The sequence below is a fragment of the Mercenaria mercenaria genome, chromosome 6 (assembly GCF_021730395.1).
Source record: "Mercenaria mercenaria strain notata chromosome 6, MADL_Memer_1, whole genome shotgun sequence".
Lineage (NCBI taxonomy): Eukaryota > Metazoa > Mollusca > Bivalvia > Venerida > Veneridae > Mercenaria > Mercenaria mercenaria.
The window spans coordinates 4,178,001-4,191,918 of record NC_069366.1 but is presented as its reverse complement, the minus strand read 5'-3'; the positions used below and the strand labels follow the sequence as shown (position 1 = coordinate 4,191,918).

The 13,918-nt window shown below is 34.9% G+C and overlaps 1 protein-coding gene across 4 annotated transcripts in view; it reads left to right on the top strand.

Annotated features, from left to right (window-relative positions):
- Window positions 1-6,680: 6,680 nt before the first annotated feature.
- The window catches only part of LOC123549761 (maestro heat-like repeat-containing protein family member 1), a 77,347-nt gene continuing 70,109 nt past the window's right edge, over window positions 6,681-13,918 (top strand). For 2 of the 4 annotated variants that reach the window (XM_053544978.1, XM_045338100.2), the window contains exons 1-4: window positions 6,681-6,832; window positions 8,387-8,532; window positions 10,676-10,807; window positions 13,428-13,590. In XM_053544978.1, the coding sequence (XP_053400953.1) occupies window positions 6,781-6,832; window positions 8,387-8,532; window positions 10,676-10,807; window positions 13,428-13,590 (493 nt within the window). In that variant the 5' untranslated portion in view covers window positions 6,681-6,780. Of the gene's footprint in view, window positions 6,833-8,386; window positions 8,533-8,895; window positions 8,919-9,228; window positions 9,248-10,675; window positions 10,808-13,427; window positions 13,591-13,918 lie in introns of those variants that run through there. The other 2 variants (XM_053544979.1, XM_053544980.1) reach the window with 2 other exon arrangements.

Sequence of the window (13,918 nt, the reverse complement as noted above, 5' to 3'; positions counted from 1 at the left end):
CAGTTTTGAGGATGTGAGCTAAAATTTGGATTCCCGGTCTGATTTTCCGGAATATGTATCCACTTCTATCTTCTATGTAAAAACAAAAATGTATGACATTTTTATCAGCCTTTCTAACCTTTCACTTCTTGCGAGACTACCCTTATATTAATACTCGCGAGAGGCGTGAGTCAGTATAAAGAGATAAAGAGATATGTCTCACTATAGGCAATCAAAAATACCATATATACAAAAAAAAAAAAACAGTATAAAAACTCTTTCTTCATCAACACGACTGTGGATTGGAACCATCTGTCAAGTGAGATAGTCGGCGCACAGACAGTTGAGGGCTTTAAGTCTGCCCTCCCTCAGTATTACTAGCACACTCCCCCCGGTGTCCTACGCTGTAAAAGGCCCTACACCGTATCGAAGCAGAAGCAGAAGCAAAAAAACGTGTCACAAGAATAGAATTTGCCAACTTTCAGTAAATTAAACATTAAAAATTAAACATCATACGACCATAGCTTTTTTACTTCAGTTATACTTTTGCAAAGAACAGCGATTAGTATTTGAAAAGTCGTAATTTTCTGTCATTCGAATCTAAAATGATACCAAGGTGTGAGGCTTAGTCAAGTTAAAATCAGGATTTGCCCGAAATATGCAAATGATATACCAAGTTTTTCATAAAATGGCGTTTATCTTTAAATCATGATAACAAAATACGTGTTTCATCTGGGCTGAATAAATTTTCAAGAACAGCAAGTTTTTCGCTCCATGTTTTTAACTTGTACTTAATTGGTCGCTACTATTTTCTATTTAAAACAACAATGCATAAGTTCCTTTTAACATTATTATTTAGATATATATTAGACAAAAAGAAATTTAGCTTTGTGTTCACAAATCATAGGATAGGTTTTTACGATCTTGAGACTGAAACTGTTCACTATATGAAAAAAGCAAGAGAAAATAGATTATAGAAAATGCTGCAAGAATGTTAATTATGGAAGATGAGCTGCGTTTTTTTATTGTGTTGTGAAATTTATCCTGAACTTTTCAAACAAGTTTTACTTCAAATCATGAGGTTATCATAAATTATTTAATCAGGAATCAACAGCTTTTCATTAAATCAAGCGTATTCAGTGATCAGAGTTTTAGGTAATTTCATTAACTAATTCTATCAATGTTGAAATTGTCAGTTATCAAAGGTATGTTTCAAAATCTCCTACACATTATTGCAAGCTTTTCAAAAACCTGATCACATGCTTACTTAATTATCAAGTAGAGCAGTTGAATATTAAAATCATAGAATTTGTTAAATTTATAAATTTTAGAGTGAATATAGAGATATGGTATAATACACATCATTGAGGAATGTCACGAAACAGTTGTGTTCTTACAAAGGGGGAATGGCCGTTAGAAATTAAATCGGCATTTGAAATACATTTTCTATTATCTTCAATGAAAGAGGTAATATTTGCACCTTCTAAATTTTGTATGTAATGATATGTTGTTTTATGCAGCTGTTTATGAGTGGATATTTCTTTCATTTCTTTTCTGCAAATAAGTGCCAGTACATAATTTGGGTATTTTATTTTCACAGTTTTAGTGAAGAACACACAGTCCATCCCTATAAATTGGTTGTTTGTTATATTCCGATCCGTTGAACACTGTAGAAATGATGTCAAGCTGATAATGTTTTATAAAATGTACATTAAATAGCCACTGTGAAATTTCCATAGTATTTTATTGTTTCCCTAATTCATTGGCACGCACACCTGTCCATGATATTCGAATAGGAAGTGCAACATTATTTAAAGATAGGTAGGACAGTCAACAATTACCGGTAATGGACCTTTTTGATAACCGCCACCCCCCTCCCGAAAATTGTGCACTTATACCTGATTTGTGGAGATGTGATTTACACTTTTATATTTTATTATCACAGCAGCGTTGTTTGTGCCATGTGGTGGCCGTAAAAAGTCTCCCCGTACATTCAATCAGAGCTGTTTTATTTCGATCTCTTCAGATCGTTCAGCACGACATTTATATTGTGTTACTGCACTGTTTATTTTTTAAGCTTGAAAGATTCGGCTTGGGTGCTTCCAATACTTCCGCTTTAAAATCTTTGGGTATTGTTTAATCACCCCTTGGATATGGTGCCTGCCTTTTAATTTTGTCTTTTGGCAGTTTCTGTGATATGCAGGCTCCATTACCACAGATCCCCTCTCTAAATTCCAGTTTGTTTAGTTCTGTCCATTGTTTTTTCGTTTAAGGACGTATGCTAGAATTTGGTGCGAAAATTTTCCCAATAACAGAATTTCTTCAAACTTTGGATATTGAAGGACAATCATCTAAGAAACAAAAAAATGCAATAAAAATCATAGGTCACCGGTATCGAAAAAGAGTTATCTGCCCTTGAAAACGGCATTTCCCCCAAAAATGACGTTTTCAAGGGCAGATAACTCTTTTTCGAATCCGGTGACCTATGATTTTTATTGCCTTTTTTTGTTTCTTATACGATTGTCCTTCAATATCCAAAGTTTAAAGAAATTCTGTTATTGGGAAAATTTTCGCCCATCTCATATACAGGGAATTCTAGTGTACGCCTTTAAGGCACAGACATTATTTTTTCTGGGGCCCATATACCGCTTTTCATGAAATTGCACTCTGTGCACCATTGAAGGTTCCATGTGCACCACCGTATGAATACATCAGCGGATGTCTCTAAATTACATTTGGTACTTATAACATGCGTAAATGTTGAGTTCTGTTCAACCCGGGGCTAGAGGGCGTGGACGGTAGCTTGCACTTCCACTACCGTCCATGAACAGGTTCAATCAAACCGAGCCCGCAACATTTTCGTTTATGTCGTGTTGGGCGACCTGTGGTTTTCCAGTTTTTTATTTTACAAACTTCGTAGGGCACAGCCATTTCCGACCATTATTGAAATTATCAAACGTTTTTGTTATTTTTTTGTTAGAGGCTATGACCATATTGTTCTGCTACTCACTGCATGTTTAGTGTTCAGCCCTTTTACTGCTGGTCATTGATTGTGCTATGACGGGACTCCATGGTAGATAGCTCTTAAATCCTCCTCTTAGGACAGACTGGTTTGCCCTTCTTCGTCGTGCCCTTAATGGTGTTTCCATTGGTGCTCTGTCTTCTGCAAAGTCATTGAGTACATATATTTACGGTTCCATCGGTTTTGATTTATATAGCTTTACATGAGCATGTTTTATGTTTTACGATGTGTTCCAATGGTTACTGTTTCATATGTTATAGATTAACCTGGCACAGAGCAATTTTGTTTACACTATGTTGTAATACAGTAACATGGTAGCCTACTGGTAGGGCCTAAAAAGTGAGATTTGGCGCCAGTAAACTAGTTTAAATTCCCAAGTGGTGTTTTTGCCATTAACCGTTCCAAGGCAGTTCATTACTATGTTCCTTCTTCATGTATGTTTTTGCGTATGTTTGTCACTTCTTTGTTATTAATGTGTTCGTTTGTGTTCTTGTGTACATGTGCTCAGTAACCGTGTGCGTATATATAGTTGCATATACACATATTTCCATGTGGAGTGCTGTATGGGCGACTGTGTCATTTGAATGTGGCTGTTCCTGTTGGACTTTTGTCGTTGTTTTATTTTCTGGTGGATCACATTCGATAGTGTTGATATAATCCCACAAGTTTCTCTTTTGTGTGAAAACTTTAATTTTCTTTAACCTTTCTTAATGCTTTTGTATTGTTTGTATTTTTTCCACGTTACTTCAAAATGTCCTTCTTTTCAATTTCTTTCTTTAATTCTGAGTTAAGCCAATGTTTTACAAGGAATGTGTTAGGCAACGTGTTCATTTAGCAAGGCCTAAAAACTGTCCAATAGTTCCTAGACATTTGTACTATAAATCTACTTTCGAAGCAGGGAATTGACATCACGTTTCCATTCTGTCAACTCACTTACATGTTTCACTCCTTCGTGAATATTACTGGGATTTCCAAAATCCCTATATCAATATTTATATTTTCTCTGTGAAAATAAAACGTTCCCGGCCGCCAGCCCCTCCCTTAACTACTTCATTATGCTTTACATGGCAAGCACCTCTAGTGGATAAAGAACTTTCTCCCAAATAGTTGCCAACAGGGTATTGTCGGAGATCAGTCTTCATCTTCTGCTTCAGTCACTTCTAGAGTTCCACAGGGAACAGTTCTTGTCCCTCTACTATTGCTTCTTGAAATCAACGACTTCTCCTAAAAGTGTCCTCTGCTACCTGCCTTTTGCTGATAACAGTCTCCCCAACAATGTGCAAGATTCAATACTCTCCAGGATGACATTGATCAGTTACATAGGTGGAAGAAGGAATATCAGACGTCACCGAACTGTTAAAATTGCGATGTTGTCAGGATTATAAGGAAACGAAACCTTATTAAAACAAGAACAAATATTAAGTAAGAATAGCTGTACTCCCAGAATGTATCTACGCATGTGTAAACGATAGACAGGCACACATTAAATATAGACAAATTAAAACATATAAAACAACAATAACAAAACAAACATACTGTGAAACACAGTAGGGCACCATCTTCAAATGGGCAGTGAATAAAAAACACTGGGGACCTTTAACCTGTCACTGGTACATCAAAACTCGCTCTAAATCCTCATCATGTTCCAAAGTTACAGGACAGTGTAAATAAAAGTTATCCCTGCCAGGTGAATCTCTTACATATGTTTTGGTAACAAAAGACACAAGACCAACCGTGTATATGACCTAGCCATCGTCAAGAGTAGCAAATATTCCCTCTCGGATACTTGTTGACAAGACAAAGTCCGCTGCCAGTAGAGTGGCAACGTTTGTTTAATACTGGGGATTACAAAAATAGAAAAAGTGGAAACTCCACAGGTCGCTCAACACAACAAAAACGAAAATGTTGCAGGCTCGGTTTGATTGAGCCTGTTCATGGACGGTAGTTAAAATGCATGCTACCGTCCACGCCCTCTAGCCCCGGGTTGAGCAGAACTCAACATTTACACATGCTAAAAGTACAAAAAACTATTTAAGAGACATCCGCAGAACAGATCCGCAGATGTGTTCATACGGCGGTGCACATGGAACCTTCAATGCTACACTAGCGTGTAATTCCATGAAAAGCGGCGTATGGTCCCCAGTTAAAATAATGGGTTTGCCCTAAACGAGAAAACAATGAGCAGAACTAAACAACTGGAATTTAGAAGGGGGATCTGAGGTTATGGAGCCTGCATATCACAGGAACTGCCAAAAGACAAAATTAAAAAGCAGGCACCATATCCAAGGGGTGATTAAACAATACCCAAAGCTATGAAAGCGGGAGTATTGGAACCACCCAGGCCGAAATGTTCATGCTGAGAAACTAAACAGTACCAGTAACACGACATAAAAGTCGTGCTGAACGATCTGAGAACAGCCCTGATTGAATGTACAAGACACATTACACAAGCTGGATGATATAAAGTCTTGGTTGGATCTCCCTACCACAGAGGACGGCTGACTCTTGGCTAGTCATGATGCTTTGCATTATACATTATTATGGAGTCATCGACATCCCTTGTGTTCCATTTCTCTTAGCTGCATTTTCCATGCGATGTCACACCATGGGCTAGTAAGCAGGAATTCGCTTGTGCAACCAACTTCCTGAGCACATTGCTAACTGCTACTACCCAGACCATAGACACTTTCAAGCCCTGGTTAGTGCGCAACACTAGCTATATACATGGACACTTTTGCTGGTTTTATTACTCATGTAGTCCTTTATTACCTTGGAACATTTATATCTTGGATATATGTAGAAGCAAAATTCTCTTAATCTTATCTAATACTTTACACATGTTATTTTTAAGGTATTTAACTTACCTTTTGGTATACTTTGGCTTATAGAAATCTAACATTTCCTTTTCAGACTTAGATAATTCCTTTTTCCGTTTGTACGTATCACTTTCTTTGGCTAACTGTTCATAAGTTTTTGTATTTAATATGATCATAGTATTCAATAAAATATATTTTCCCTTTATCTATCTAGAAATTTACAGTATTAAAGATATCCAATGGGCATCTCTCACTAACATCTCTTATCTTTAGATATTTACTTCAATTGTATAAAATCCCCATCAAGTGTATTTAACTTTACTTTATATATAAATTAAGTTTGTATATTGAGCTACATTCATAATTAAATGTCATGCAATAATAGCTGAGTGATAAAAGGCCCAGTTTTTTTAGTGGTAGTACATATTTATACTGTGTTTATCTATACATGTATACAGTATGTACTGTTTTAAACCTAATGCATAGCACTGTTAATATACATAAACTTGTTAATTTCATGATAACATAAATTATATGAAGTATATAGACTGTTTGCGTTTTAAAATATGAAATTTGGGTCTTATATGCCATGAAGTCGTTTTGTTAATAATTGATTTACTTGCCCTGTTGGGTATTCATCTTTGTTTTCTTTTAATTATAAATTGGGAAAACTTTTTAAATGAAACTATTTTTTTTCAGTTACTTATATATCATTCCTGCATGAAGAAGACCTCAGTTCTGGAACAGATGCTGTTCATTCGGTTTGACACCCTTTACAAAATAGTGGTCCGTGATCTTTCATCCTTTGAGTACTTTGATATCCAAACCGAAAGTAGACGCAGAGTTATCTTCCAAGGGGAGTAACTTGTCACATGACTAAAACAACAAGAGGAAGTTTTGTCTGCAAAATGAATTTAAAAATTTGATATTTTTGGTGATTTAAGTTATTAGAAAGCTCTGAAAATGCCTGGAAGTGATTCAGATGGGGTTTGTGCGACAGGAGGTCAAGTGGATGGTGAGTGACAAATGTCTGAGTTAGTATTAAAAATGGTTTTAGGTCATCAGATTATTATCAGGTTTAAGATGTATATTTACAAAATTTGTACATTTACAAATAATCTCGTTCCGAGTATTATCAGACAAAAATTGTTAAATGATTAATTCAAAAAACTTAATCTTAGAAGCTCTTGAAAATCCATATTCATGAATTTAGTACAGTCAGACTTGTGTAGCTTGAAACCGAAGTGACCAATAAAATTTATTCCAAGTTATCGGTGGACTCATTGGTCGAGAGGGCTAAGACGCTTTCCTATGGAGGTGAAGACCACATGTTTGATTCCTGGCTACTCCCATTGCATTGTGTCCTTGCGCAAGGCACTTTATCATGATTGTCTCAGTCAACCCAGCTGTAAATGGGTACAAGCACATTGCTGGGGGTAAGGTATAATTGGTTTTAAATGTTCTTAAAATAGGGTCACTCAAAAGCTCTATGTAGCTTATGTTCATTGTTTCACAAAATGAAGGTAAATAAAATTTACCTTTTAACACGATAACTGTCGTGTATACAGTATGCGTTATTTCCGCTTGAAATCAAAACAGTAAATGGTTCTAAAAATGTATTTCATTTAAAACTTTATTCAACAGTATAAATAACTACTTTGTCTCTTACAAAGTATCTATTTTAGCACATAAATCATGTTAATTTGACTTAAATAAAATACTTTGTATGAATTTACTAAGATTAGTTTATGATGCACTGTGGTTGCTCAGCCACTCTAGAATAGTCACTGATAGTGGTTTGTTTATCTGCTGAAGTTTTACAGGTTTTGCTAGGACAGGACAATGAGTTTGAGCACAGGGTTGTGTTCGAATAATATGAGTTAGCGCTAAGAAATTCAACTGTACTTGTCATTTCTGATAAATATCTTGTCCCGTAATTATGTCATATGACTTGCAGATTTTAAGTACTGTCACAACAGTAGTCTAAGTGCTGTGTGGCAGTTTTAAAAAGTCTTACCAGACTTGAACGTAATGTTATTATTTCTTAAGCTAGTGCTAGGGGCGGGGATAGGTACCTGTGAGTGTGATCAATGGTCTGCTGCTGAAAATATTTTAGATATAAGTAGATCTGTCAAATGGATGCATCTGTTGCATTTAATTTTTTGGGGTCTAAATTCCAAGTACACAAATCATATAATGACCTTACTGTAGACTTCATTTTTGTAGAAACCACAATGCTGTTCAACCTCTATGGGTAGCTTAGGTATGAGAGAGGATAACCCTGTTGTGTATGGGGGGAGTCTGGAAAAAAAATTAAATACTGGTAAATATTGATGGCCCCTTATGCAGTTTTAGGTCTAAACTTTGATGAGTATAAGTCACATCTCAGTTTGATATACTAGGCTGACAGCTTGTACCCAAAAGCTTGACTACATTTCATACAGTACTTCCTGCTTGAGAAAAGCCATGTGTGGTATTCACACTCGTCACTGCTCCTGAAGCTCAGAGTATTTGATTTCGTTTGGTCATAAAATGGCTTATTGCTGAATTTTATACGATTTATTTTCAGATTTGACCATGGCATTGATTGATGCAGCATTTGACCGTAGTGAGGACTGCCAGGAAATTATTTCTTCATCTATATTCAACCTTGGCAGAAAGAAGCCAGAATTGGTTCTCAGCTCAAGCTATAGTTACCTGAAAAAACATTCCAAGGTTTGATATTATACTACAGTTACCAGAAAAAAAATTCCAAGGTTTGATATTATACTTCAGTTTAAAAACCTGAAAAACATTCCAAGGTTTGATATTATACTATAGTTACCTGAAAAAACATTCTAAGGTTTGATATTATGCTACAGTTACCTGAAAAAACATTCCAAGGTTTGATATTATGCTATAGTCACCTGAAAAAACATGCCAATGTTTAATATTATGCTATAGTTACCTGAAAAACATCACCTGAAAAACATTCCAAGGTTTGATATTATACTATAGTTACCTGAAAAAACATTCCAAGGTTTGATATTATGCTACAGTTACCTGAAAAAACATTTCAAGGTTTGATATTATGCTACAGTTACCTGAAAAAACATTCCAAGGTTTGATATTATGCTATAGTTACCTAAAAAACATTTCAAGGTTTGATATTATGCTATAGTTATCTGAAAAACATTTCAAGGTTTGATATTATGCTATAGTTACCTGAAAAAAACATTCCAAGGTTTGATATTCTGTTACAGTTACCTGAAAAACATTCCAAGGTTTGATACTATGCTATAGTTACCTGAAAAAAACATTCCAAGTTTTGATATTATGCTATAGTTACCTGAAAAAAACATTCCAAGGTTTGATATTATGCTATAGTTACCTGAAAAAACATTCCAAAGTTTGATTTTATGTTACAGTTACCTGAAAAAAACATTCCAAGGTTTGATTTTTGTATTACAGTTTCCTGAAAAAAAAAACATTCAAGGATTAGATTTTATAGAATAGTTACATGAAAAGACATTCTAAGGTTTGATTAATGCTCAAACAAGTTACAGATTCAACATACCCTCTCCTTTCCTCTGCAACAAAGTTTGAATATACATTCTTTTACATAACTTTCAAAGTGTGTTTTTGAAGGAACAGTATATAACTTGAAGCTTTAACCAATAAGCTTTGTGACAATACATTTTATGAAGTTAAATTCCAAATTGTTAGTTCCATTTGTACTTGAGGGCTGTTTGAGAGTTATTGCTTGTGTAGTTTATTAAAACATAAAGAAAATGAAAAGTTCACAACAAAAATGGATAGGAAATAAAAATGTAGCAAAATTTAAATAGATTGAGTCAAGGTTTTCTTTGCAGCTTTGAGGAAACTGCATTTTACTACTTATTGTTAAAAGTACAAGAAAAATATAGCAGAAATTGTTTCTTGTAGATCTATATTAAGTAACTGTTACTACTAATTAATGCTGTTTTTATAAAACTCTTGCAACATAGGTAGAAATAATAATTTGATAGAGGCCGAGTGGCAGAGTGGTTATGATTTCTGACTTCGACTCACTTGCCATTCACCAATGTGGGTTCAAGCCTCACTCAGGGCCTTGAATTCTTCATGTGAGGAAGCAATCCAGCTGGCTTATGGATGGTCTGTGGTTCTACCCAGGTGCTCGCGCTTGATGAAATAATGCACAGAGGTTTTCTCTACTGTCAAAGCTGTAAAATCGCCATATGACCTATAAATGTGTCGGTGCGATGTTAAACCCAACAAAAATAATTTGATAGGAATAATAAGATTAAATAAAGTTGAAACTTGATGTCTCAAACTCGCTTAGGCCTAATAAACAATAAACAAAAAATATTGTTTATTTCCAGTAACATGCTAAAACAATAGGTTGGTATATTATTTATTTTTGTAACAAAAAATGAATACAAATAAGAGGGTTATGCCTTTAGAACATCAGTAAGTTGATTTCTAACATTACTGACCATGAAGTGGAGTTTTGCAACTTTTTGAAAAAAATTCTTCACTGCCATAAAAACATTTAGGGTCGGGCCAGAAATTTAGGGTAGGTCGGGATACCGAAAACAACATTTTTTTTTCTTAGGCCTTATCTAAAAATTCCGGCTATCTCAAAGACATTTTCAAGTCCCATCCCAAAAACAGGTGCACAAATCATAATTTTAAGTCATATTACATTTGTCTTGAAATAAAACACTTGATCACTTGGAATTCAAGATATCGAGTTTCTACAATATTTATATTTTCAGTAATTGTTCTATAATAGTTTCTTAATGTAAAAGGTTAGTGCCACATGAAAAAATTACAATGAAAACACAGTATTTATAAAAACTTCTTGCTTTAATTTCAGTTAGCTCAAGGTCACAGAGTGGTGATACTACAATGTATGGAGAGAATTATTCATGAAGAGTTAGAGGTCCTCGATAAAGACCTGTGTATAAACCTGATAAAACAAGGGTCTGAAGAACTCACTGAGTCTAAGGTAAGATCCACTGAGTCTGAGGTAAGATCCACTGCATCTGAGGTAAGATCCATCTAAGGTAAGATCCACTGAGTCTGAGGTAAGATCCACTGAGTCTGAGGTAAGATACAGTGAGTCTAAGGTAAGATCCACTTAGGCTTAGAAAAAATCCACTGAGTCTGAGGTAAGATCCACTGAGTCTGAGGTAAGATCCACTGAGTCTGAGGTAAGATCCACTGCATCTGAGGTAAGATCCACCTAAGGTAAGATCCACTGAGTCTGAGGTAAGATCCACTGAGTTTGAGGTAAGATCCAGTGAGTCTGAGGTAAGATCCTCTGAGTCTAAGGTAAGATCCACTGAGTCTGAGGTAATATCCACTGAGTATGATACATTGAGTTTAAGGTAAAATCCACTGAGTCTAAGGTAAGATCAACTGAGACGGAGGTAAGATCCACTGAGTCTAAGGTAAGATCCACTGGCCTCTATGGCAAGCCAAAGAAAATTTTTAATTCTAATTTTAAGACAACACTTAAATCCTTGTATATACAGTTGAATATCCTTACCTTGATATCGGTTAGCTCGATACTCCGGTTAGCACGAAGTGTTTGAGTCGGTCCCAATTTTTCCCTATGTATCTTAATGTAATTATTTATCATTACCTCGATATGATTAGCTCGCTATTTTGTTTAGCTCCATGAGATTTTTCAGTCCCGTCAGCTTACCTGTACTGTTTTTACACCTGGTTTCATCGATATCACAGCTTGTCAAAAAATTTCCATGTTATTTGTAAGGTGTGAAAATCAACCTATTGTTGTCCGGCGATGTATTAATCATATATTTCAAGTTAGTTTGAATGTATGCTTTGTTTGTTATTTAATCTTTAATCCAATTTAAATGTCAGGGACAGGAAGTTTGAATTTCATTCCCAATAATTAGTGTTATAAAACACCGTGCAAGCAGGAAAGCTGTTTTCAAATATAACAACTAATTTGGATGAAATATTTTCTGTTTGACGGAGTAAAATCTGCCATTTAGGACTGAGTAACAATATTTAACTGGCAAAGTTTCGTTATTTAAACACAGTCAAAATGACTATTCAACTAGGAACGTTGAATAATTTAAAAGTTGTACGTATGTATTTAATTATATGTTTTATTTGTAAATAAAATTTAAATCGTATTCATGTTTTATATTATTTCTTTCCTCTTTCAAGCTCTCTGAAAAAACACATTGGATATAATGACAATATAGAAACAAGTACAAAGTAGTCCCAGATAGTCGATATCGTTACGTCGAACTTCTGATACGTCAATGCAATATTTACAGTCCCTTGAATATCGAGGTTACGGTATTCAACTGTATATTTTGGCAGATCCTTCTTTTGTTCACTTACAATAATTTTTTTTTAATTACTTCCCTTTTATGATACTATAAATAGCTTATTTAGTAACTTTTTTATTATTGGCCGTAGGAAAAAAATGAGACCACTTTTCTGTGGTACTACATGGCTGGTACCTCCAATTTTTAGGTGTATTTTGACATATCTGTTCCTTGTAAGAATTTTTTTTCTTTTTGGTTAAATTTCTTCCCTTTTTTGTTCCTGTCCTTTGGACTTATGGCTATATAGAAAACTGATTTCAAAACAATTTTACACAAGACTAGTGTTCCTTGGGTGACACTCTACTATATTCCTTCAAATAATTTTGATTTAGCGAAAATATATATAGAGAATAATAGGTTAGTGCCGTAGATGAGAAAGTTTATCTGGCAAGGTGGAGGAGGTTATCGGGTGAGCCGAAGGCGAACCTGATAACGTCCGGAGCCGAGCCAGATAAACTTTCTCCATCTTAGGCACTAACCTATTATTCTAATTATCTTGTCATTACTTCATTTTCCGATATTTGGCAATTTATTTTACAAAAATAAGTGTGCGACAACCGCTTTAATGACGTCATATTCGTAATGACGTCACTTATATGATGACGTGATTACCGGCAAAATCGCAATAACTTCTTCGTTTTTGAATAAAAACTCATTATTTGACCACTCATTTTCTTAGTTCGGACATTTCCAACACAATGATGATGGTTTCGTTGCAAAATTTCTTATGACAACAATATCGATCATAAGGTCACATGATCAACTGACCGTATATCACTGGTCACATGATCAACTGACGGTATATCAAGAAAGATATACGGCACCCTGATATCGGGTCGAAAATACTGCAAGTGACAGGATAAAAAGAAGGAAGTGGTGAAGCTATAGATAAAGTATTGTCAACTCAACATATATGGGTCATAGGAAGCACAGACTGAAGGGTGAATGTGAAAAAGTTCTAAGTGCTTCTTTATTTATATGCACTTAGAACTCTTTCGCATTCACCCCTGGAGATGGACTTAGAAGTTGTAAAATATATAAACTAAATTGATATGAATGAATACTGCCATTTAAATAATTGTAAACTTGAAGGTTGACTGTAAGCAAGGAATAGTTTAAAGTTTAAATAAATGATTATATTCTTACATACTTTTCTCACCTAACAGTTACCTGATACGTACACTAACAAGCTCTCTCTGTTACTTCTTTTCTTCTGTCTTTCAGTTTCTTTCTTATGATTCTATGACATATTCTTTATAGGATGTGGTTCCGGAGTGGCAGACAGCTGCTAGTGGTGTTTTGGTAGCTCTCGGGAAGAAATACTGCAATGAGGTGATGGAGGAGATGTTACAAAAGTTTCAGCCAGGGGCACTACCTCATTTCTTTGTTGTACAGACAATCGCCAATCTATGCTCTGTTAATGGTATGATGTTTGGCTTTTTGACGGATCCATGTGTTGAAAATTTTATGTTATATAAATCCATCTATCTTTAGATAGAGACAAAAATTGATAACTTTCATTGTGTATAGACAGTCAAACTTACTCACATTTTGAAAAACTCTTTTAAACAACACAATAGATGGGCCTTTAGAATTCATGAAGTGCTTGTGAATACCAAATTGGCTATGAAAATCGTGTTTTTCTAGTTTTTGCCTTCATTAATTTAAACAAAAACTTATGATTTTAAATGGTGGCTTAGCTCAATAAGGAAAGTGTAGATTTACAGATCACAGAGTTCAATCCCAGGATG